The following is a 24,265-nucleotide window of genomic DNA, read 5'->3' as shown; positions in this document are numbered from 1 at the left end:
CTGATACCACATGTTCTACCTGTGCCGTGAGGGAAGTGTCTGCTGAGTGTCGTCTTCCCAGTGCAGACATTTTTAGTTTTTAGTCATTTTATCATAAAATCTGAAAAAAATGGAAAAATAATTCCCAGTGCAGTGAAATAGTAGAAAAGAAACAATTTTGCTGTTTTGCTTTTTTCCTATTTATGACGTTCATTCTGTTGTAAAAATGACCTGGTGACACGATTCTCTGGGTCAGTACAATTATGGCGATAGCAAAGTTATATTTTTGTGGTAAAAAAAAGTCGCTATTTTCTGAGACCTGAAACCTATAATATATATATACAGGGTGGGCCATTTATATGGATACACCTAAATAAAATGGGAATGGTTGGTGATATCACCTTCCTGTTCGAGGCACATTAGTATATGGGAGGGGGAAAACCTTTCAAGATACTGTAGGTGGTGACGATGGCGGCTACTTTGAAGTCGGCCATTTTGAAGTCAGCCATTTTGGATCCAACTTTATTTTTTTCAATGTGAAGAGGGTCATGTGACACATCAAACTTATTGAGAATTTCACAAGAAAAACAATGGTGTGCTTGGTTTTAACGTAACTTTATTCTTTCATGAGTTATTTACAAGTTCATGACCACTTATAAAATGTGTTCAAAGTGCTGTCCATTGTGTTGGATTGTCAATACAACCCTCTTCTCCCACACTTTTAAAACACTGATAGCAGCACCGCACAAGAAATGCTAGCACAGGCTTCCAGTATCCGTTGTTTCAGATGCTGCACATCTCGTATCTTCACAGCATAGACAATTGCCTTCAGATGACCCCAGCATCTGAAACAACAGATACTGGAAGCCTGTGCTAGCATTTCTTCTGCGTTGTTGCTTTCCGTGTGTCAAGAGTGGGAGAAGAGGGTTGCATTGACAATCCAACACAGTGGGCAGCACTTAGATCACATTTTATAAGTGGTCATAAACTTGTAAATAACTCATAAAAGAATAAAGTTACGTTAAAATTAAGCACACCATTGTTTTTTTGTGAAATTCTCGATAAGTTTGATGTTTCACATGACCCTCTTCCCATTGGACAAAATAAAGTTGGATCCAAAATGGCCACCATGGTCACTACTAGTGATGAGTGAGTATACTAGTTGCTCTGGCTTTCCCGAGCACGTTCGGGTGGTCTCCAAGTATTTGTGACTGCTTGGAGATTTAATTTTCCTCTCCGCAGCTCCATGATTTATGGCTTCTAGACAGCTTAAATACATGAGGGGATTCCTTAGCAACCAGGCAACCCCCACATGTACTCAGGCTAGCTAGCAGCTGTAAATCATTCAGCTGTATCAGCAAAAACTAAATCTCCGAGCACTAACAAATACTTGGTGACCACTCGAGCATGCTCTGGAAAACCATGAGCAATGAGTATACTCGCTCATCACTAGTCACCACCCATCTTGAAAAGTTTTCCCCTCCCATATACTAATGTGCCAGGAACAGGAAGGTGATATCACCAACCATTCCTATTTTATTTAGGTGTATCCATAAAAATGGCCCACCCCATATATATATATATATATATATATATATATATATAATATATACACTCCAAAGACAGCTGCTTAATAGGCAATGTTCATCTTTGCACCAGAAAAAAAATAAAAAATGTTGTTTATCAAAAGGCTCTTGAATGACTTGAAAATAAAATACTATCAATACTTGGGTAATCATTTACTTAATTTGTGTTGTAAATCTGTAGTGTTTAATATATGATGTGAAATGTTTTTATGTGCAATATAATCATTACAATTTGTTATAAGTAACCACAGTTAGTTACTATGCCCGGGCGATGCCGGCCTCTTCAGCTAGTAAAATATAAAGCTGGAATTGCATGGGCCCTATCCCTGACAATAAGTAAGATGAAGATCCGATCGCTTTTGAAGATAAACATAAGGAAGAACATGCAACAGTATAGTTCGAAAGTGGTCCCATAGGACTGCATCTGTATGGCAAGAGACAGTTGGGATCAATATTATGATCAAATGGCTGCCAAAGAAGAAGTAGCTTAAATTATATTCCTGAAAGACAAAACCCCCAAAAGTATACCCACATATAAGAGGTAGAATCGCTGGGGAAAGGAACCTATTGCCAAGGAGCTCAATTGAGTGTGGAGAGGTGGAAGGCGGAAATGCAAAGAGAACCACCTGGAGCAGGTTGGGTCTTGTATACAGGGGTGTTTACACTGGGATGCACTGACAGATTGCTGGCTAACCCACTTAATCGAATAGTATGGGCGTGACTAATAGGCTGAGAACCAGACACTATGCATTATCTGCATGTGAACAGCGTCCTATACAGGCCTCTAATGTGCAAACACATAATAAGCAGTGACCCCGTCCATTAATTGGTAGGCTGAGAGTGGCTGTCTATTTAGTATTTTGCACCTGTGTTGCTAACATCTTTGCTACATAGGCTGGTTGCATCTTGTAGTTCATTTGTTCAGAGACCTGGGCAGGTAAGCATTGCTGCCCTTGTTTCTGCTGTATTTTTTAATTTTCTGAGGATTTTCAGTCCTCTCTTGTGGCTTTGCTACTAGTTTCCTGCTCAGCGATAGGTGCAGAACCTATATAGGGATGTTTAGGACAGACAGGGTGATCTTAGATCTCCCTAGGGGTCTCCACTTCCCTAGTTTTTGGACTCTACCTCTCCCCGTTGTGCACTTACTTATCCTTCACACAGCGTGACATTAACCCCTTCGCGACATGCGCCGTACATGTACTGCGCATGTCGCATCCCCTGCTTTGATGTGCGCTCCGGCGGTGAGCGCACATCAAAGTCGCGACATGTCAGCTGTTTTGAACAGCTGACATGTGCGCGCAATAGCGGCGGGTGAAATCGCTATTCACCCGCCGCTATTAACCTGTTAAATGCCGCTGTCAAACTCAGACAGCGGCATTTAACTACCGCATCCGGCCGGGCGGCCGGATATGACGTCATCGCCGACCCCCGTCACATGATCGGGGGTCGGCGATGAGTCAGGAAGGTAACCATAGAGGTCCTTGAGACCTCTATGGTTACTGATCGCCGGTGGCTGTGAGCGCCCCCCTGTGGTCGGCGCTCACAGCACACCTGCATTTGAGCTACATAACAGCGATCTGATGATCGCTGTTATGTAGCAGAGCCGATCGGGCTGTGCCTGCTTCTAGCCTCCCATGGAGGCTATAGAAGCATGGCAAAAGTGGGAAAAAAAAGTTTTTAAAAATGTGAAAAAAATATTAAAAATATAAAAGTTTAAATCACCCCCCTTTCGCCCCATCCTAAATAAAACAATAAAAAAAAAACAAAACCTACACATATTTGGTATAGCCGCGTTCAGAATCGCCCGATCTATCAATTAAAAAAAAGCATTAACCTGATCGCTAAACAGCGTAGCGAGAAAAAAATCCGAAACGCCAGAATTACGTTTTTTTGGTCGCCGCGACATTGCGTTAAAATGCAATAACGGGCGATCAAAAGAACATATCTGCGCCAAAATGGTATCATTAAAAACGCCAGCTCAGCACGCAAAAAATAAGCCCTCACCCGACCCCAGATCACGAAAAATGGAGACGTTACGGGTATTGGAAAATGGCACTTTTTTTTTTTTTTTTTTTTAAGCAAAGTTTGGAATTTTTTTTCACCACTTGGATAAAAAATAACCTGGTCATGTTAGGTGTCTATGAACTCGTAATGACCTAGAGAATCATAATGGCAGGTCAGTTTTAGCATTTAGTGAACCTAGCAAAATAGCCAAGCAAAAAACCAGTGTGGGATTGCACTTTTTTTGCAATTTCACCGCACTTGGAATTTTTTTCCCGTTTTCTAGTACACGACATGCTAAAACCAATGATGTCGTTCAAAAGTACAACTCGTCCCGCAAAAAATAAGCCCTCACATGGCCATATTGACAGAAAAATAAAAAAGTTATGGCTCTGGGAAGGAGGGGAGCGAAAAACGAAAACACAAAAACGAAAAAGGGCCGCGACTTGAAGGGGTTAACACCAGCCATACACTTTTAAAAAGGTGGGAAAAAATGGACATTTTTTTTTTTGGGGGGGGGTATTTATTTTTCCGGGTTCATGGATCCCGCTTCTGTGCTGGCAGAGCAGCTGCAGAGGTTGTCAATGAAGGTGACTGACCTTCGTTCTGAGGTTCAGCAGCAATGGCAGCTGTTATGATCCGGTGACTTTGGAGCCGCATAAACTTTCTCTGGAGTAGGTGGAAACTGTACTGACCGCAAAACCTGAACTAACACCGCAACTAGAAGTAGTCGTGGGGTGTGCCTAACAAACCCTAGACACCTCGACACAGCCGGAGGACTAAATACCCCTATAGATGGAAATAGGAATACTACCTTGCCTCAGAGCAGAACCCTAAAGGATAGGCAGCCCACGAATATTGACTGTGAGTAGGAGAGGAAAGACACACGCAGGCAGAAAACAGGATTCAGCAAAAGAGGCCACTCTAGCTAAATAGGGAAAGATAGGACAGAATACTAAGCGGTCAGTATTAAAACCCTTCCAAAAATATCCACAGCAGATAATACAAAAAGTTCCACAATCTACCTAAAGACATGGAATGTATATCTGCCACTCCAGAGAATCCAACAAGACTGAGAAAATACTGACACAATCTAAGCTGGACAAAAAAACACTGAATAGCACAGAATTATTAAGCACACAGCATGTGTGCCACAGAAACAAAACCAGACACTTATCTTTGCTGATTTGGTAGAAGGCAGAAGGAACCAAACCAGGACCAAAACCTCCCAACAACCATGGACAACTGGCAAGGACTAATGAATCCTGCACGCCTAAATACCCCAGTCAGAACTGCAATCAGCAGATACACCTGACCAGGACTGCAACTCAGGGACAACTGCATTACCACCTACAACCACCGGAGGGAGCCCAAAAGCAGAATTCACAACAGCACACCCCCCCCCCTTGAGGAGGGGTCACCGAACCCTCACCAGAGCCCCCAGGCCGATCAGGACGAGCCAGATGAAAAGCATGAACCAAATCAGCAGCATGGACATCAGAGGCAAAAACCCAAGAATTATCCTCCTGGCCATAACCCTTCCATTTGACAAGATACTGAAGCCTCCGCCTCGAAAAACGAGAATCCAAAATCTTCTCAACCACATACTCCAACTCCCCATCAACCAACACAGGGGCCGGAGGATCAACAGAGGGAACAACGGGTACCACATATTTCCCCAATAAAGATCTATGGAAGACATTATGGATAGCAAAAGAGGCCGGAAGCGCCAATCGAAAAGACACCGGATTAATAATCCCAGAAATCCTATCAGGACCAATAAACCGAGGCTTAAACTTAGGAGAAGAAACCTTCATAGGAACATGACGGGAAGACAACCAGACCAGATCCCCAACCTGAAGCCGGGAACCAACACACCGACGACGGTTAGCAAAACGTTGAGCCTCCTCCTGAGACAACACCAAATTGTCCACCACATGAGCCCAAATCTGCTGCAACCTGTCAACCACCGAATCCACACCAGGACAGTCAGAAGGCTCAACCTGCCCAGAAGAAAAATGAGGATGAAAACCAAAATTACAAAAAAAAGGCGAAACCAAAGTAGCCGAACTAGCCCGATTATTAAGGGCAAACTCGGCCAATGGCAAGAAGGCCACCCAATCATCCTGATCAGCAGACACAAAGCATCTCAAATAAGTCTCCAAGGTCTGATTAGTTCGCTCGGTTTGACCATTTGTCTGAGGATGAAATGCAGAGGAAAAAGATAAATCAATGCCCAGCCTAGCACAAAAGGCCCGCCAAAACCTAGAAACAAACTGGGAACCTCTGTCAGACACAATATTCTCCGGAATACCATGCAAACGAACCACATGCTGAAAAAACAACAAAACTAAATCTGAAAAGGAAGGCAATTTAGGCAAAGGCACCAAATGAACCATCTTAGAAAACCGGTCACAAATAACCGACATCCTCTGGGAAACCGGAAGATCAGAAATAAAATCCATAGAAATATGCGTCCAGGGCCTCTCAGGGACCGGCAATGGCAAAAGCAACCCACTAGCACGGAAACAACAAGGCTTGGCCCGCGCACAAGTCCCACAGGACTGCACAAAAGAACGCACATCACGTGATAAAGAAGGCCACCAAAAGGACCTACCAACCAAGTCTCTGGTACCAAAAATACCAGGATGACCAGCCAACACAGAACTGTGAACCCCAGAAATCACTCTACTAGTCCATCTGTCAGGAACAAACAGTTTCCCCACTGGACAACGATCAGGTCTGTCAGCCTGAAATTCCTGAAGAACCCGTCGTAAATCAGGGGAAATAGCAGAAAGAACCACCCCTTCTTTCAGAATGCCGACCGGTTCAAGGACCTCAGGAGAATCAGGCAAAAAACTCCTAGAAAGGGCATCAGCCTTAATATTCTTGGAACCCGGAAGATACGAGACCACAAAATCAAAACGGGAAAAAAACAAGGACCATCGAGCCTGTCTAGGATTCAGCCGCTTGGCAGACTCGAAGTAAATCAAATTCTTATGATCGGTCAAGACCACAATACGGTACTTAGCTCCCTCAAGCCAATGTCGCCACTCCTCAAATGCCCACTTCATAGCCAACAACTCCCGATTGCCGACATCATAATTGCGTTCAGCAGGCGAAAATGTACGGGAAAAAAGCACACGGTTTCGTCAAGGAACCAACATGATCCCTCTGGGACAAAACGGCCCCTGCGCCAATCTCAGAAGCGTCAATCTCAACCTGAAACGGAAGGGAAACATCCGGTTGGCGCAACACCGGAGCAGAAGTAAATCGACGTTTAAGCTCCTGAAAGGCAGAAACCGCCGCAGAGGACCAATTCGCCACATCAGTGCCTTTTTTCGTCAAATCGGTCAAGGGTTTAACCACGCTGGAAAAGTTAGCAATGAAACGGCGATAAAAATTTGCAAAACCCAAAAATTTCTGAAGGCTCTTTACGGACGTGGGTTGAATCCAATCATGAATGGCCTGAACCTTAACCGGATCCATCTCAATAGATGAAGGAGAAAAAATAAAACCCAAAAAAGAAACCTTCTGCACCCCAAAGAGACACTTAGACCCCTTCACAAACAAAGCATTGTCACGAAGGATCTGAAATACCATCCTGACCTGTTCCACATGAGACTCCCAATCATCAGAAAAAATCAAAATATCGTCCAAATATACAATCAAGAATTTATCAATATAAGTCCGGAAGATATCATGCATAAAAGATTGAAAAACAGATGGAGCATTAGTGAGCCCGAACGGCATCACAAGGTATTCAAAATGGCCTTCGGGCGTATTGAACGCAGTTTTCCATTCATCACCCTGCTTAATACGAACAAGATTATACGCCCCCCGAAGGTCAATCTTCGTAAACCAACTAGCCCCCTTAATCCTAGCAAACAAATCGGAAAGCAAAGGTAAAGGGTATTGAAACTTGACCTTGATCTTATTCAAGAGGCGATAATCAATACATGGTCTCAAGGAGCCATCCTTCTTAGCAACAAAAAAAATCCCGCTCCCATCGGTGAAGATGGCCGAATATACCCTTTCTCCAAAGACTCCTTAACATAACTCCGCATAGCGGTATGTTCAGGCACAGACAGGTTGAAGAGTCGGCCCTTAGGAAACTTACAGCCTGGAATCAAATCAATAGCACAATCACAGTCCCTGTGCGTTGGAAGAGAACTGGACTTGGGCTCATCGAATACATCCTGAAAATCAGACAAAAACTCTGGAATTTCGGAAGAGGAAGAAGAGGAGATGGACATTAAAGGAACATCATTATGAACCCCCTGACAACCCCAACTAGTCACAGACATAGAGTTCCAATCCAACACAGGATTATGTACCTGCAACCACGGAAAACCCAACACGATAGCATCATGTAAATTATGCAACACCAGAAATCGACAATCTTCCTGATGGGCTGGCGCCATGCGCATGGTCACCTGTGTCCAAAACTGGGGCTTATTTTTAGCCAAAGGTGTAGCATCAATGCCCCTTAAAGGAATAAGGTTCTGCAAGGGCTGCAAGGGGAAACCACAACGCCTGGCAAACTCAAGGTAAGTTCAAAGCGGCGCCTGAATCCACAAACGCCAAGACAGAAAATGATGACAATGAGCAGATCAGGGACACCGATAACAGAAATTTAGGTTGTACAGTACTGATGGTAAATGAACTAGCGATCCTCTTTGTCCATTTAGGGCAGACTGAAATGACATGAGAAGCGTCGCCACAATAATAACACAACCTATTCTGATGTCTGAGTCCTTGTCGTTCTGTCCTAGACAGAATCCTATCACACTGCATTGGCTCAGGACTCTGCTCTGAGGACAACGCCACAGCGCGCACAGTTCTGCGCTCCCGCAAGCGTCGATCAATCTGAATGGCCAAAGACATAGAATCACTCAGACCGACGGGCGTGGGAAACCCCACCATAACATCTTTAACGGATTCAGAAAGACCCTTTCTGAAAATTGCAGCCAAAGCATCATCATTCCATTTAGTCAACAACGACCATTTTCGAAATTTCTGACAATACAATTCTGCCGCCTCTTGACCCTGAGATAGGGCCAACAAGGTCTTCTCCGCTTGATCCACAGAATTAGGTTCATCATATAATAGTCCTAAAGCCTGAAAAAAGGAATCTACATTAAGCAAAGCTGGATTCCCAGATTCCAGGGAAAATGCCCAATCCTGTGGATCACCACGCAGCAGGGAAATGACAATTTTAACCTGCTGAATAGAATCCCCAGAGGATCGAGGTCTCAAAGCAAAAAACAGTTTACAGTTGTTTTTAAAACTAAAAAATTTGGACCTGTCACCAAAAAAACAAATCAGGAGTAGGAATCTTCGGCTCTAAAACAGGAGTCTGAACAATATAATCAGAAATTCCCTGTACCCTAGCAGCAAGCTGGTCTACACAAGAAGCTAATTCCTGAACATCCATGCTAACACAAGACTCCTTAGCCACCCAGAGAAAAAGAGGGAAGAAAAGGCAAAGCAAACTGCAGAAAAAAAAAATGACTCAACACCTTCCCTTCTTCTGAGATGCATTTAACTCATAGTGGGCCAGTTGTACTGTTATGATCCGGTGACTTTGGAGCCGCATGAACTTTCTCTGGAGTAGGTGGAAACTGTACTGACCGCAAAACCTGAACTAACACCGCAACTAGAAGTAGCCGTGGGGTGTGCCTAACAAACCCTTGACACAGCCGGAGGACTAAATACCCCTATAGATGGAAATAGGAATACTACCTTGCCTCAGAGCAGAACCCCAAAGGATAGGCAGCCCCCACGAATATTGACTGAGTAGGAGAGGAAAGACACACGCTGGCAGAAAACAGGATTCAGCAAAAGAGGCCACTCTAGCTAAATAGGGAAAGATAGGACAGAATACTAAGCGGTCAGTATTAAAACCCTTCCAAAAATATCCACAGCAGATAATACAAAAAGTTCCACAATCTACCTAAAGACATGGAATGTATATCTGCCACTCCAGAGAATCCAACAAGACTGAGAAAATACTGACACAATCTAAGCTGGACAAAAAAAACACTGAATAGCACAGAATTATTAAGCACACAGCATGTGTGCCACAGAAACAAAACCAGACACTTATCTTTGCTGATTTGGCAGAAGGCAGAAAGAACCAAACCAGGACCAAAACCTCCCAACAACCATGGACAACTGGCAAGGACTAATGAATCCTGCACGCCTAAATACCCCAGTCAGAACTGCAATCAGCAGATACACCTGACCAGGACTGCAACTCAGGGACAACTGCATTACCACCTACAACCACCGGAGGGAGCCCAAAAGCAGAATTCACAACAGGCAGCGGCTGCAGACTCCTATTGTGGGGACTCTGCGGGTAGGCCGGTCCAGCTTGAACCCAAAATTGCCCTCCCAGACAGGTTTTTTGGGGTAGGGACAGTTTTTTGACTACCTCTTGAAGCTCATCAAGAGAATGCCAAGAGTGTGCAAAGCAGTCATCAAAGCAAAAGGTGGCTACTTTGAAGAACCTAGAATATAAGACATAATTTCAGTTGTTTCACACTTTTTTGTTAAGTATATAATTCCACATGTGTTAATTCATAGTTTTGATGCCTTCAGTGTGAATTTACAATTTTGATAGTCATGAAAATACAGAAAAATCTTTAAATGAGGTGTGTCCAAACGTTTGGTCTGTACTGTATCTCTGTGATTTAAGGGCATAAAAATTCAAAGTTGGAAAATTGCAAAATTTTCAAAATTTTCGTAAAATTTCCGTTTTTCCCCCCACAAATAAACGCAGATAATATCAAAGAAATTTTACCACTATCATGAAGTACAATATGTCACAAGAAAACAACGTCAAAATCATCAGGATCCGTTGAAGTGTTCCAGAGTTAGGACCTCATAAAGGGACAGTGGTCAAAATTGTAAAAATTGGCTTGGTCATTAACGTGTAAACCACCCTTAGGGGTAAAGGGGTTAATATTCTAATCCTTGGTTTGTGACTGGATCCTGGCTATTTTACCAATGAATACATTATTATTCTTTGAACACTATTTGTGTGACCTTTCTCATAGTAAATAGTGTCATGCTGCAACTGGCATGTCTGTTCAAAAGAGTCAGAAGGTGTGAAATGTTTCCACTTGTGTGTTCAGGCGATCCCCCTGGGGTGAGACTAGAAAGAATGTCTTTTTCTCAGCAAAACATAGGTCATGACATTTGTGAAGACCTGCAGCCTAGAACAGATGCTAAGATACTGCTGGTTATACATCCATACATATACATATTTCACTACACCTCCCTCCTTATGACAATGCATGGGGCTTGTCACGTACCCGCTTCTCAGCACATGACTTGGGGTTGCGCCTGCAATTCAACATTCAGCCCATTCAAGCCCAGCATTCAACCTCTGCCCTATGCTGTAATGGGAGCATAAATCACACACCGACCCAGGTCACACACCCGCTCATACATGCTGCCACCACTCACAGAACACACAGGCGATGAGTCCCAGAAATATTACTAATACTGTCTGCCAATCAGCAGGGTCACACACTTTAAGGATATGGATTCTTTTAGCACACAAAGTTCAGACTTATTAAAGTTTTAAGCATTAATAGAAAAGGTACATTGCTTACAATAAAAAGGGTATAAAAATATGGAAATAAAGTGACATACAAATATGCAAAAACAGTGATGAAATAAAGGGATAAAACAGAAATATTGAACTTTTGCATTCTGGTACTCTGTCCCTGAGGGAGGGAGGAATATGGAATGGCTCACATCAGCTTTCCAGGCTGCCCCTACATGTGAACATCTTTCTTTGTGTGTAGGCCTAATTTATAGAGTCAACCTGAGGTCAAATTTCTAGACCAGCCTCTCAGCTTAATATTATAATTGATGGTTTATGACTGGACCATGGCCGCTCCACCAATGAATATATTATTTTATCTGAAACTCTTTGTGTAACGTTTCTCATAGATAGTGTTAGGCTGTAATTGGCATCTCTCTTCAAAAGAGCCAGAAGGTGCAAAATGTTTCCACTTCATGGTTCTTGGAAAGGCCCCCTGGTGAGATTGGAGACAGGAGACTGCCTTCTCAGGATAACATATGCTGTGACCCCTGTGAGACCTGCAGTCTCAGGACAGATGTTAAATTACTGCTAGTCATACATCCATACCTATACATATTTCACTACAGAGGTTGAGTTACAGGCCAGCTCCAAAGCGCGTATCTTGTTCTGCATCACCTTGGCGAGATAGGCCATTAGCATTGCCATGATCGATTCCTTTCATATGTTGAATGGTAAAATCATATTGCTGCAATATCAGTGTCAGGACTCTGAACATTTTGATTACCTTTTGTGCATTACTGCCCTTTTCCAAGATGGCGTCTTTGGTCTCATGTGCACTGTGTCTTCCTGCTATATAACTCCACCCCAGCCTTTAGTCTGTGCTAGAGTATTCTGCCTTACATCCAGCTCCACCCTGGCGACTCCCTGGCTTTGCACCTGCACCTGCTCCTGTGAACCTGTGTGGAGATCCTGCTACTCAGCTCTGAGTTTCTGCTGCATACATCGGTTTCCAGTAATCCTCCATCTGGCTGCTTGTGTTTGTTTCCTTCTGCATTTGCTGGACATGTAAGCTGTTGCTGCTCTGCTTAAACCTGAGACTTTTACCCAGGCCTCCCTGGTTGTGCTAAGATATTATTTGAACTGCCTTATAAACATATCTATCTGTGTTTGGACTACCAAGGACTTATTCGTGTCAAGTATCCTCAAGAATAATTGTGCTTCATAGACTTTCTGCGTGATTGCATTTTCCTCTGAAGTTTCCTATAGACTGTTAAGCTGTGTTTATATTTACACCAAGTGTTGTGGACTTGAGTTTCTCTCTGCACTTGTTTGAATCACCGAGTGATAATATAGACTTTACCACTTATAAAACTGTGTCCTGTAGTTGTCTTGTTCCATGCAAAGAGTCTCCTGAGTTATCCCTTATAATCATTACAGGATACTCTAACCTCAAAAGAGGAGACTGCTGGAACAATGACTGCAGAAAGCAGACTAGAGCAGGTGTTCTCCATAATTAGATCACTGCAGAAAGATGTGAAAGGACTGCAAAAGAAGTTTGGAAGCTTTGAACACAATCAACAAGTGTTTGGACAAACTTTGCAGGACTTAAGCACCCGCATGGCAGCCCAGAAAAACAAACTTGCTGGCATAGAGTCCCAGTATGGACGGGCTTTTCAGGACATAAGCACGCAAATGGCTGCACAAGCGACTTTTCCATCTGGGCAACCGCCACCAGCTAGCCCACCTAAGTTGCCCCCATTCAGATTTAATGGTGATCGTGACAAATTTCGTGGCTTTGTGAATCAATGTATGCTATATTTTGATGTGCATGTTGACTGTTTTCCTAATGATAGATCCAAAGTATTGTGTGTAATAATGCTGCTGACCGCACGAGCGCTTGCCTGGGCGAATCCGATGATTGAGTCTCGTGACCTGCGGTTAAATGATTTGGACGATTTTTTAGCCGCTATGGCATTAACCCCTTCCCGACCCATGACGCCACGTAGGCGTCATGAAAACCTGTGCCAATCCGACCCATGACGCCTATGTGGCGTCATGGAATGATCGCGTCCCTGCAGATCGGGTGAAAGGGATAACTCCAATTTCACCCGATCTGCAGGGACAGGGGGAGTGGTACCTCAGCCCAGGGGGGGTGGCTTCACCCCCCCGTGGCTATGATCGCTCTGATTGGCTGTTGAAAGTGAAACTGCCAATCAGAGCGATTTGTAATATTTCACCTAAAAAACTGTTGAAATATTACAATCCAGCCATGGCCGATGCTGCAATATCATCGGCCATGGCTGGAAACACTGATGTGACCCCCCCACCCCACCGATCGCCCCCCCAAGCCACCGATCTGTGGTCCGCTCCCCTCCGTCTTGTGCTCCGCTCCCCCGTCCTCCTGTCCGCTCCCCCCGTGCTCCTATGCCACCCCCCCATGCTCCGACGCCCCCCCCCCGTGCCCCGATCACCCCCTTATACTTACCGAGGCTCCCGGTGTCCATCCGTCTTCTCCATGGGCGCCGCCATCTTCCAAAATGGCGGGCGCATGCGCAGTGCGCCCGCCGAATCTGCCGGGTGGCAGATTCGTTCCAGGTATAATTTGATCACTATGATAAAACCTATCACAGTGATCAAAATAAAAAAAATAGTAAATGACCCCCACCTTTATCACCCCCATAGGTAGGGACAATAATAAAAAAAGAAAATATTTTTTTTTCTTTTTCCACTAGGGTTAGGGTTAGAACTAGGGTTAGGGTTAGGGGTAGGGTTAGGGGTAGGGTTAGGGTTAGGGCATATGCACACAGTGCGGATTTGGCTGCGGATCCGCAGCGGATTGGCCGCGGATCCGCAGCGGATTGGCCGTGGATCCGCAGCGGATTGGCCGCTGTGAATTCGTAGCAGTTTTCCATCAGGTTTACAGTACCATGTACACCTATGGAAAACCAAATCCGCTGTGCCCATGGTGCGGAAAATTCCGTGCGGAAACGCTGCGTTGTATTTTCCGCAGCATGTCAATTCTTTGTGCGGATTCCGCAGCGTTTTACACCTGTTCCTCAATAGGAATCCGCAGGTGAAATCCGCACAAAAAAACACTGGAAATCCGCTGTAAATCTGCAGGTAAAACGCAGTGCCGTTTACCTGCAGATTTTTCAAAAATCGTGCGGAAAAATCTCACACGAATCCGAAACGTGGGCACATAGCCTTAGGGTTAGGGTTGGAATTAGAGTTAGGGTTGGAATTAGGGCTAGGGTTGGAAATAGGGTTAAGATTAGGCTTGTGGTTAGGGTTACAGATAGGGTTAGGAGTGTGTTGGGGTTACAGTTGTGGTTAGGGTTGGGATTAGGGTTAGGGTTGGGATTAGGGTTAGGATTAGGGTTAGGGTTGGGATTAGGGTTACGGGTGTGTTGGGGTTAGGGTTGTGGTTAGGGGTGTGTTGGGGTTAGGGTTGTGATTAGGGTTAGGGCTACAGTTGGGATTAGGGTTAGGGGTGTGTTGGGGTTATTGTTGAAGTTAGAATTGAGGGGTTTCCACTGTTTGGGCACATCAGGGGTCTCCAAACGCAACATGGCACCACCATTGATTCCAGCCAATCTTGCGTTCAAAAAGTCAAATGGTGCTCCCTCCCTTCCAAGCCCCGACGTGCGCCCAAACAGTGGTTTACCCCCACATATGGGGTACCAGCGTACTCAGGACAAACTGGGCAACAACTGTTGGGGTCCAATTTCCCCTGTTACCCTTGCAAAAATAAAAAATTACTTGCTAAAACATAATTTTTGAGGAAAGAACAATTAATTTTTATTTTCACGGCTCTGCGTTATAAACTTCTGTGAAGCACTTGGGGGTTAAAAGTGCTCACCACACATCTAGATAAGTTCCTTGGGGGGTCTAGTTTCCAAAATGGGGTCACTTGTGGGGGGTTTCTACTGTTTAGGCACATCAGGGGCTCTGCAAATGCAACGTGACGCCCGCAGACCATTCCATCCAAGTCTGCATTTCAAATGTCACTACTTCCCTTCTGAGCCCTGACGTGCGCCCAAACAGTGGTTTACCCCCACATATGGGGTATCAGTGTACTCACAATAAACTGGGCAACAAATATTGGGGTCCAATTTCTCCTGTTACACTTGTGAAAATAAAAAATTGCTTGCTAAAACATCTTTTTTGAGGAAAGAAAAATGATTTTTTTATTTTCACGGCTCTGCGTTGTAAACTTCTGTGAAGCACTTGGGGGTTGAACGTGCTCACCACACATCTAGATAAGTTCCTTGGGGGGTCTAGTTTCCAAAATGGGGTCACTTGTGGGGGGTTTCTACTGTTTAGGCACATCAGGGGCTCTGCAAATGCAACGTGACACCCGCAGACCATTCCTTCCAAGTCTGCATTTCAAATGTCACTACTTCCCTTCCGAGCCCTGACGTGCGCCCAAACAGTGGTTTACCCCCACATATGGGGTATCAGCGTACTCACAACAAACTGGGCAACAAATATTGGGGTCCAATTTCTCCTGTTACCCTTGTGAAAATAAAAAATTGCTTGCTAAAACATCATTTTTGAGGAAAGAAAAATGATTTTTTTATTTTCACGGCTCTGCGTTGTAAACTTCTGTGAAGCACTTGGGGGTTGAACGTGCTCACCACACATCTAGATAAGTTCCTTGGGGGGTTTAGTTTCCAAAATGGGGTCACTTGTGGGGGGTTTCTACTGTTTAGGCACATCAGGGGCTCTGCAAACGTAACATGATGCCTGCAGACCATTCCATCAGTCTGCATTCCAAAACGTCACTACTTCCCTTCCGAGCCCCGGCATCTGCCCAAACAGTGGTTTACCCCCACAAATGGGGTATCAGCATACTCAGGAGAAACTGGTCAACAACCTTTGGGGTCAAATTTCTCCTGTTACCCTTGGGAAAATTAAAAAATTCTGGGCTAAAAAAATATTTTTGAGGAAAGGAAACACATTTATTATTTTCACGGCTCTGCGTTATAAACTTCTGTGAAGCACTTGGGGCTTCAAAGTGCTCACCACACATCTAGATAAGTTCCCTTGGGGGTCTAGTTTCCAAAATGGGGTCACTTGTGGGGAGTTCCTACTGTTTAGGCACATTAGGGGCTCTGCAAATGCAACCTGACGCCCGCAGAGCATTCCATCAAAGTCTGCATTTCAAAACGTCACTACTTCCCTTCCGAACCCCGACGTGTGCCAAAACAGTGGTTTACCCCCACATATGGGGTATCAGCATACTCAGGAGAAACTGGACAACAAATTTTGTGGTCCAATTTCTCCTGTTACTCTTGGGAAAATAAAAAATTGTGAGCTAAAACATCATTTTTGAGAAAAGAAAAATTATTTTTTATTTTCATGGCTCTGCGTTATAAACTTCTGCGAAGCACTTGGGGGTTCAAAGTGCTCACCACACATCTAGATTAGTTCCTTGGGAGGTCTAGTTTCCAAAATGGGGTCACTTGTGGGGGAGCTCCAATGTTTAGGCACTCAGGGGCTCTCCAAACGCGACATGGTGTCCGCTAATGATTGGAGCTAATTTTCCATTCAAAAAGCCAAATGGCGTGCCTTCCCTTCCGAGCCCTGCCGTGCGCCCAAACAGTGGTTTACCCCCACATATGGGGTATCATCGTACTCAGGACAAACTGGACAACAACATTTAGGGTCCAATTTCTCCTATTACCCTTGGGAAAATAAAAAATTTCGGGCCAAAAATCATTTTTGAGGAAAGAAAAATTATTTTTTATTTTCACGGCTCTGCGTTGTAAACTTCTGTGAAGCACCTGGGGGTTTTAAGTGCTCACTATGCATCTAGATAAGTTCCTTGGGGGGTCTAGTTTCCAAAATGGGGTCACTTGTAGGGGAGCTACAATGTTTAGGCACACAGGGGCTCTCCAAACGCGACATGGTGTCCGCTAACGATTGGAGCTAATTTTCCATTCAAAAAGTCAAATGGCGCGCCTCCCCTTCCGAGCCTTGCCGTGCACCCAAACAGTGGTTTACCCCCACATATGAGGTATCGGCATACTCAGGAGAAATTGCCCAACAAATTTTAGGATCCATTTTATCCTGTTGCCCATGTGAAAATGAAAAAATTGAGGCTAAAGGAAATTTTGTGTGAAAAAAAAGTACTTTTTCATTTTTACGGATCAATTTGTGAAGCACCTGAGGGTTTAAAGTGCTCACTATGCTTCTAGATAAGTTCCTTGGGGGGTCTAGTTTCCAAAATGGGGTCACTTGTGGGGGAGCTCCAATGTTTAGGCACACAGGGGCTCTCCAAACGTGACATGGTGTCCGCTAGCGATGGAGATAATTTTTCATTCAAAAAGTCAAATGGCGCTCCTTCCCTTCCGAGCCTTACCATGTGCCCAAACAGTGGTTTACCCCCACATGTGAGGTATCGGTATACTCAGGAGAAATTGTCCAACAAATTTTAGGATCCATTTTATCCTGTTGCCCATGTGAAAATGAAAAAATTGAGGGTAAAATAATTTTTTTGTGAAAAAAAAGTACTTTTTCATTTTTACAGATCAATTTGTGAAGCACCTGGGGGTTTAAAGTGCTCACTATGCATCTAGATAAGTTCCTTGGGGGGTCTAGTTTCCAAAATGGGGTCACTTGTGGGGGAGCTCCAATGTTTAGGCACACGGGGGCTCTCCAAACGCGACATGGTGTCCGCTAAAGATTGGAGCCAATTTTTCATTCAAAAAGTCAAATGGCGCTCCTTCCCTTCTGAGCCCTGCCGTGCGCCCAAACAGTGGTTTACCTCCACATATGAGGTATCAGCGTACTCAGGACAAATTGGACAACAACGTTCGTGGTCCAGTTTCTCCTTTTACCCTTGGGAAAATAAAAAAATTGTTGCTAAAAGATCATTTTTGTGACTAAAAAGTTAAATGTTCATTTTTTACTTCCATGTTGCTTCTGCTGCTGTGAAACACCTGAAGGGTTAATAAACTTCTTGAATGTGGTTTTGAGCACCTTGAGGGGTGTAGTTTTTAGAATGGTGTCACTTTTGGGTATTTTCAGCCATATAGAACCCTCAAAACGACTTCAAATGTGAGGTGGTCCCTAAAAAAAATGGTTTTGTAAATTTTGTTGTAAAAATGAGAAATCACTGGTCAAATTTTAACCCTTATAACTTCCTAGCAAAAAAAAAATTTGTTTCCAAAATTGTGCTGATGTAAAGTAGACATGTGGGAAATGTTATTTATTAACTATTTTGTGTCACATAACTCTCTGGTTTAACAGAATAAAAATTCAAAATGTGAAAATTGCGAAATTTTCAAAATTTTCGCCAAATTTCCGTTTTTTTCACAAATAAACTCAGAAATTATCGACCTAAATTTACCTCTAACATGAAGCCCAATATGTCACAAAAAAACAGTCTCAGAATCGCTAGGATCCGTTGAAGCGTTCCTGAGTTATTACCTCATAAAGGGACACTGGTCAGAATTGCAAAAAACAGCCAGGTCATTAAGGCCAAAATAGGCTGGGTCATGAAGGGGTTAATGTTTGATGACCCTAATCGCCGTGCAACTGCGGAATCCGCTTTATTGTCTTTACGCCAGGCTTATCGTTCTGTTATTGAGTATGCTACTGAATTCAGGAGATTAGCGGTAGATACTAATTGGGACAGTTATACACAATTACCTATTTTTAAAAGGGGTCTGTCTAGCATTGTAAAGGATAAATTAGCTCGCTCTGAATCACCACAAGAGCTAGAAACATTTATACAGCATTGTGTGCGCATTGACATTCGCCTTACTGAGCGTAGGCAGGAGAAGTTTGCTGCATATAACCGTATTTCTAACTTTTCCCTTCCTTCCAAAGAGCCTGCAGGTAAAACATCTCAAGAGGTAGAGGAGGTGCCCATGCAAATTGATTTTGTTCAGAGACGCGAGAGTAATGAGCGCCGGGAGCATCGCCTTCGAGAAAGTCTATGTTTCTACTGCGGCCAGTCTGACCACTTTCTAATCAACTGTCCCAAGTGTCCCAAGCGGCCTAACAAGGTGCTAGCAGCAGTAGGGGAGTATGACAACTATAATGATGAATCTGACATCTCTGAATGTAGCCTGACTTTAAACGCTATATTCCATTCACTTTCTATGACTTCACCAGCCAAGGAGCTAAATGAAAAGAACTCTCACTGTTCTCTCCCAATTAAGATCCTGTGTACAGGACAGTGGATTTCCAGTGTAGGTATGATTGACTCTGGTGCAGGTGGCAATTTTATGGATATCGCATTTGCCAAGGAACATGGTATTGAAATTCAGCAAAGAGCCTCTACAATTACCATGGAAACAGCGGATGGGTCACCTTTAATCTGCGGGCCTGTGGATCAGGAGACGGCACCCCTTGAGATTTTGTTGGAGCCTAATCATCAAGAGCAACTCTCTATCTTGTTAATTTCTTCTCATTTTCCTGTGATTTTAGGCATCCCTTGGCTGCCTTCTCAGAATCCAACTATCAACTGGGAGACCAAGGAGATTATCTTTCCAACAAGGAGCAACTCAGCATTAACTGAAGCTGCCCCCGAGTCCACAGCTACGAAACCACCGGTGCAGGTATTTACTTTACCTTCAGCATATAAAGAGTTCTCTGACATCTGTGACAAGATGAATGCAGATCAGCTTCCTCCACACACGCATTATGACTGTCCCATTGAGTTGCTTCCTAGGGCAGCTGTTCCTTTTGGTAACGTATATCCTTCGGCGGCACCTGAGCTTCAAGCCTTAAAGGAGTATATTGATGAAAATCTGGCCAAAGGCTTCATACGTCCTTCCTCACCAGCAGGGGCACCTATATTTTTTGTAAAGAAGAAGGATGGGTCCCTGAGACCCTGTGTGGACTATCGAGAGCTCAATAAGGTAACCATACGGAATCGTTACCCTTTGCCTCTGATTCCCGAATTACTGGAAAGAGTCCGCCATGCTAAGGTGCTCTCTAAACTGGATCTTCGTGGGGCTTATAATTTGGTGCGTATTCGTCCAGGGGATGAGTGGAAGACAGCATTCTGATGCCGGTATGGACACTTTGAATATCTCGTGATGCCCTTCGGGCTTTGTAATGCCCCTGCAACGTTTCAACACCTTGCTAATGACATTTTCAGAGATTTGTTGGACCAGTTTATGGTGATCTATTTATACGATATTCTAATCTTTTCTGACTCTCTACAGGAACATGAAGAACATGTCAAAGCTGTTTTAAGACGTCTGAAAGAGAACCATCTGTATATCAAGCCGGAGAAATGCGAGTTTCATCGTTCTGAGATACAGTTCTTAGGTTATATCATCTCTCCCCAGGGGCTGAACATGGAATCTGGTAAGATTCAGGCTATGCTTGACTGGCCGGTACCCAAGAATGTTAAGGAGGTGCAATGTTTTATTGGTTTTGCAAATTTCTGCAGACGTTTTATTTGAAATTTTTCTGATATTGTCCGTCCCATTACTTCCTTGACAAAGAAGGAAAATCCCTTTAAGTGGTCATCACAGGCTCAAGAAGCTTTTGATCGGCTTGAGATCTGTTTCACCTCAGCACCGCTGTTGATACACCCAGAGCCAACACTTTCTTTCATTGTGGAGGTGGACGCTTCTGATAATGCCTTGGGGGCTATTCTCTCCCAAAGAACTGGAGAGAAGGGTCTGCTACATTCTTGTGCTTTCTTTTCCCATAGACTAACCTCAGCAGAGAAGAATTACGATGTGGGAGACAAGGAATTGCTGGCTATTATTGTGGCTTTCAAGGAATGGAGGTATCATCTGCAAGGAGCTGCACAACAGATCGTAGTGCTTACTGACCATCGCAATTTAGGCCATGTGCACACGTTCAGTATTTTTCGCGTTTTTTTCGCGTTTTTTCGCTATAAAAACGCGAAAAAAACGCTTACATATGCCTCCCATTATTTTCAGTGTATTCCGCATTTTTTGTGCAAATGTAGCCTTTTTTTCCGCGAAAAAATCGCATCGCGGAAAAAAAAGCAACATGTTCATTCAAATGCGGAATTGCAGGGGATTCCGCACACCTAGGAGTCCATTGATCTGCTTACTTCCCGCACGGGGCTGTGCCCACCATGCGGGAAGTAAGCAGATTATGTGCGGTTGGTACCCAGGGTGGAGGAGAGGAGACTCTCCTCCACGGACTGGGCACCATATAATTGGTCAAAAAAAAAAGAATTAAAATAAAAAATAGTCCTATACTCACCTTCGATGTCTTCCCGCCTCTCCACTGCACGCTGTCGCTTCGGTTCCTGTAGCTGGTGTGCGGTGAAGGACCTGCCGATGATGTCGCCGTCTTGTGATTGGTCGAGACCGGTCATGTGACCGCTCACGTGACCGCGACGTCATGGAAGGTCCTGCGCGCACACACCATCTATACGGAACGGACGCCGGTGAGGAGATCAGCTGTCTGCGGGTGAGTATAAGCATTTTTTTTATTTTTTTTAAACATTCTATCTTTTACTATAGATGCTGCAAAAGCAGCATCTATAGTAAAAAGTTGGTCACACTTGTCAAACGCTATGTTTGACAAGTGTGACCAACCTGTCAGTCATTTTTCCAAGCGATGCTACAGATCGCTTGGAAAACTTTAGCATTCTGCAAGCTAATTACGCTTGCAGAATGCTAAAAAAAACGCGAAAAAAACGGAAAAAAAACGCAAAAAAATTGCGGATTTCTTGCAGAAAATTTCCGGTTTTCTTCAGGAAATTTCTGCAAGAAATCCGGACGTGTGCACATACCCTTAGAGTTCCTCAGATCCGCTAGATATCTTTCTCCTCGTCAGGTTCGTTGGAATTTATTTTTAAATCAATTTAATTTTGTTATCTCGTACCATCCAGGTTCTCATAATGGGAAGGCTGATGCTTTATCCCAAATCCATGCTGCGGATTCCGTACCTGGAAGCCCCGTCCAAGACCATTCTATCTGATGCCAATTTCATCGGAGTTATCCACGATCAGGACATGTGGAAGAAGTGCAGGGAGGCTTATGACGGTGATGTATTTCTGGCCAACCCACCTGTTGATATTAATCTTGTCTTTAAGGGTGGCATGTGGTTCAGAGATCGATGTATCTACGTCCCTGAGGCCGTCCGTCTGCAGATCCTCAAGTTGGTACATGACTCCAAGTTGGCTGGTCACAGGGGGGTACAGAAGACACAAGAGTTCCTAAGCCGATTTTTCTGGTGGACAACTTGCCTGAAGGATACTAAGGACTATGTTCTCTCTTGCGAGGTATGTGCTCGTTACAAGACTCCTAGTGTGGCACCTACGGGTCTCCTGCAACCATTAACTGTTCCGTCCCGACCTTGGGGGTCTATATCAATGGACTTTATTGTGGAGCTGCCTACATCGGGGGGCATGAATACGATCATGGTAGTAGTTGATCGCCTGACTCATTTTGTTCCATGCACTGGCCTCCCCTCAGCTAAGGATACAGTGAACTTGGTTATTCAGAATGTCTTCCGGCTGCATGGGGTCCCGGATGAGATAATCTCTGACCGTGGAGTACAGTTCACTTCAAGATTCTGGAAGGGTTTTGTTCTGCACTCAATATTAATGTCTGTCTCTCTTCCGCTTACCATCCCCAGACAAATGGTCAGACTGAGCGTACCAACCAGACGTTGGAACAATATCTAAGATGCTATGTTAGCTATCTCCAAGATGATTGGTTGGAATTACTGCCGTTAGCCGAATTTTCATACAACAATTCTCAGAGCGCCTCCACTAAGTTCACTCCTTTCTTTGCCAATCTGGGTTATCATCCATGTATCTTACCTAGGTCTCTGATTAATTCTCCGGTTCCAGCAGTCGAGGAAAGGCTGACTGAGATGAGGCAAAATCTGGAGGTTCTGAAGGAATCCCTGACCACGGCTCAAGAACGTTATAAGAGATCGGCTGATAGATTCCGTAAACCTGCACCCATGTTCAAGGTAGGAGATTCCGTGTGGTTATCAACTAAGAATCTGAAGTTAAACGTTCCTTCACAAAAACTTGGACAGAAATTCATTGGCCCTTTCAAGATCAACGGTATTGTGAGCTCTGTGGCCTGCCGTCTGAAGCTGCCTAGGACTATGAAGGTACACCCAGTTTTTCATGTATCTTTACTAAAGCCTGTATCTCCTAATACCTTCCAGGGACGTGTTGTGCCACCTTCGCAGCCTGTGGTGATTGATGGGCAAGAACAATTTGTGGTGGAGGAAATTATTGATTCCAGGATTCGCAGGAATCGGCTCCAATATCCTATAAGATGGCAGGGATATCCCCCTGAGGAAGACTCTTGGGAACCTGTGGAAAACATCAATGCCAACAGAAGATCTCTCATTTTCATCAGAGATTCCCTGAGAAACCAGGTCCAGGATCGTCCTGAGGCCGCTTCTAAGGAGGGAGTAATGTCAAGACTCTGAACATTTTGATTACATTTTGTGCATTACTGCCCTGCTATATAACTCCACCCCAGCCTTTAGTCTGTGCTAGAGTATTCTGCCTTGCATCCAGCTCCACCCTGGCGACTCCCTGGCTTTGCACCTGCACCTGCTCCTGTGAACCTGTGTGGAGATCCTGCTACTCAGCTCTGAGTTTCTGCTGCATACATCGGTTTCCAGTAATCCTCCATCTGGCTGCTTGTGTTTGTTTCCATCTGCATTTGCTGGACATGTAAGCTGTTGCTGCTCTGCTTAAACCTGAGACTTTTACCCAGGCCTCCCTGGTTGTGCTAAGATTTTAATGAACTGCCTTATAAGCATATCTATCTGTGTTTGGACTACCAAGGACTTATTCGTGTCAAGTATCCTCAAGAATAATTGTTCTTCATAGACTTTCTGCGTGATTGCACTTTCCTCTGAAGTTTCCTATAGACTGTTAAGCTGTGTTTATATTTACACCAAGTGCTGTGGACTTGAGTTTCTCTCTGCACCTGTTTGAATCACCGTGTTTTAATATAGACTTTACCACTTATAAAACTGTCCTGTAGTTGTCTTGTTCCATGCAAAGAGTCTCCTGAGTTATCCCTTAGGGTACTGTCACACTCTGCAACTTTCCAACGATCACGACCAGCGATACGACCTGGCCGTGATCGTTGGAAAGTCATTGTGTGGTCGCTGGAGAGCTGTCACACAGACCGCTCTCCAGCGACCAACGATG

At 44.2% G+C, this 24,265-nt stretch overlaps 1 protein-coding gene across 1 annotated transcript in view; it reads left to right on the top strand.

The window, feature by feature from the left end:
* The window catches only part of LOC143807434 (uncharacterized), a 29,543-nt gene extending 5,497 nt beyond the window's left edge, over positions 1-24,046 (top strand). Inside the window, exons 2-8 of the mRNA XM_077288966.1 lie at positions 18,961-19,139; positions 19,564-19,694; positions 20,307-20,451; positions 20,804-20,881; positions 21,965-22,357; positions 22,714-23,055; positions 23,260-24,046. Coding sequence (XP_077145081.1) covers positions 20,876-20,881; positions 21,965-22,357; positions 22,714-23,055; positions 23,260-23,529 — 1,011 coding nt within the window. The 5' untranslated portion in view covers positions 18,961-19,139; positions 19,564-19,694; positions 20,307-20,451; positions 20,804-20,875 and the 3' untranslated portion in view covers positions 23,530-24,046. The remainder of the gene's footprint in view (positions 1-18,960; positions 19,140-19,563; positions 19,695-20,306; positions 20,452-20,803; positions 20,882-21,964; positions 22,358-22,713; positions 23,056-23,259) is intronic.
* Positions 24,047-24,265: the final 219 nt, after the last annotated feature.

Source organism: Ranitomeya variabilis, chromosome 2 (assembly GCF_051348905.1).
Source record: "Ranitomeya variabilis isolate aRanVar5 chromosome 2, aRanVar5.hap1, whole genome shotgun sequence".
NCBI lineage: Eukaryota > Metazoa > Chordata > Amphibia > Anura > Dendrobatidae > Ranitomeya > Ranitomeya variabilis.
The sequence above is the reverse complement of the archived record's forward strand: the minus strand, read 5'-3'. Positions and strand labels throughout refer to the sequence as shown.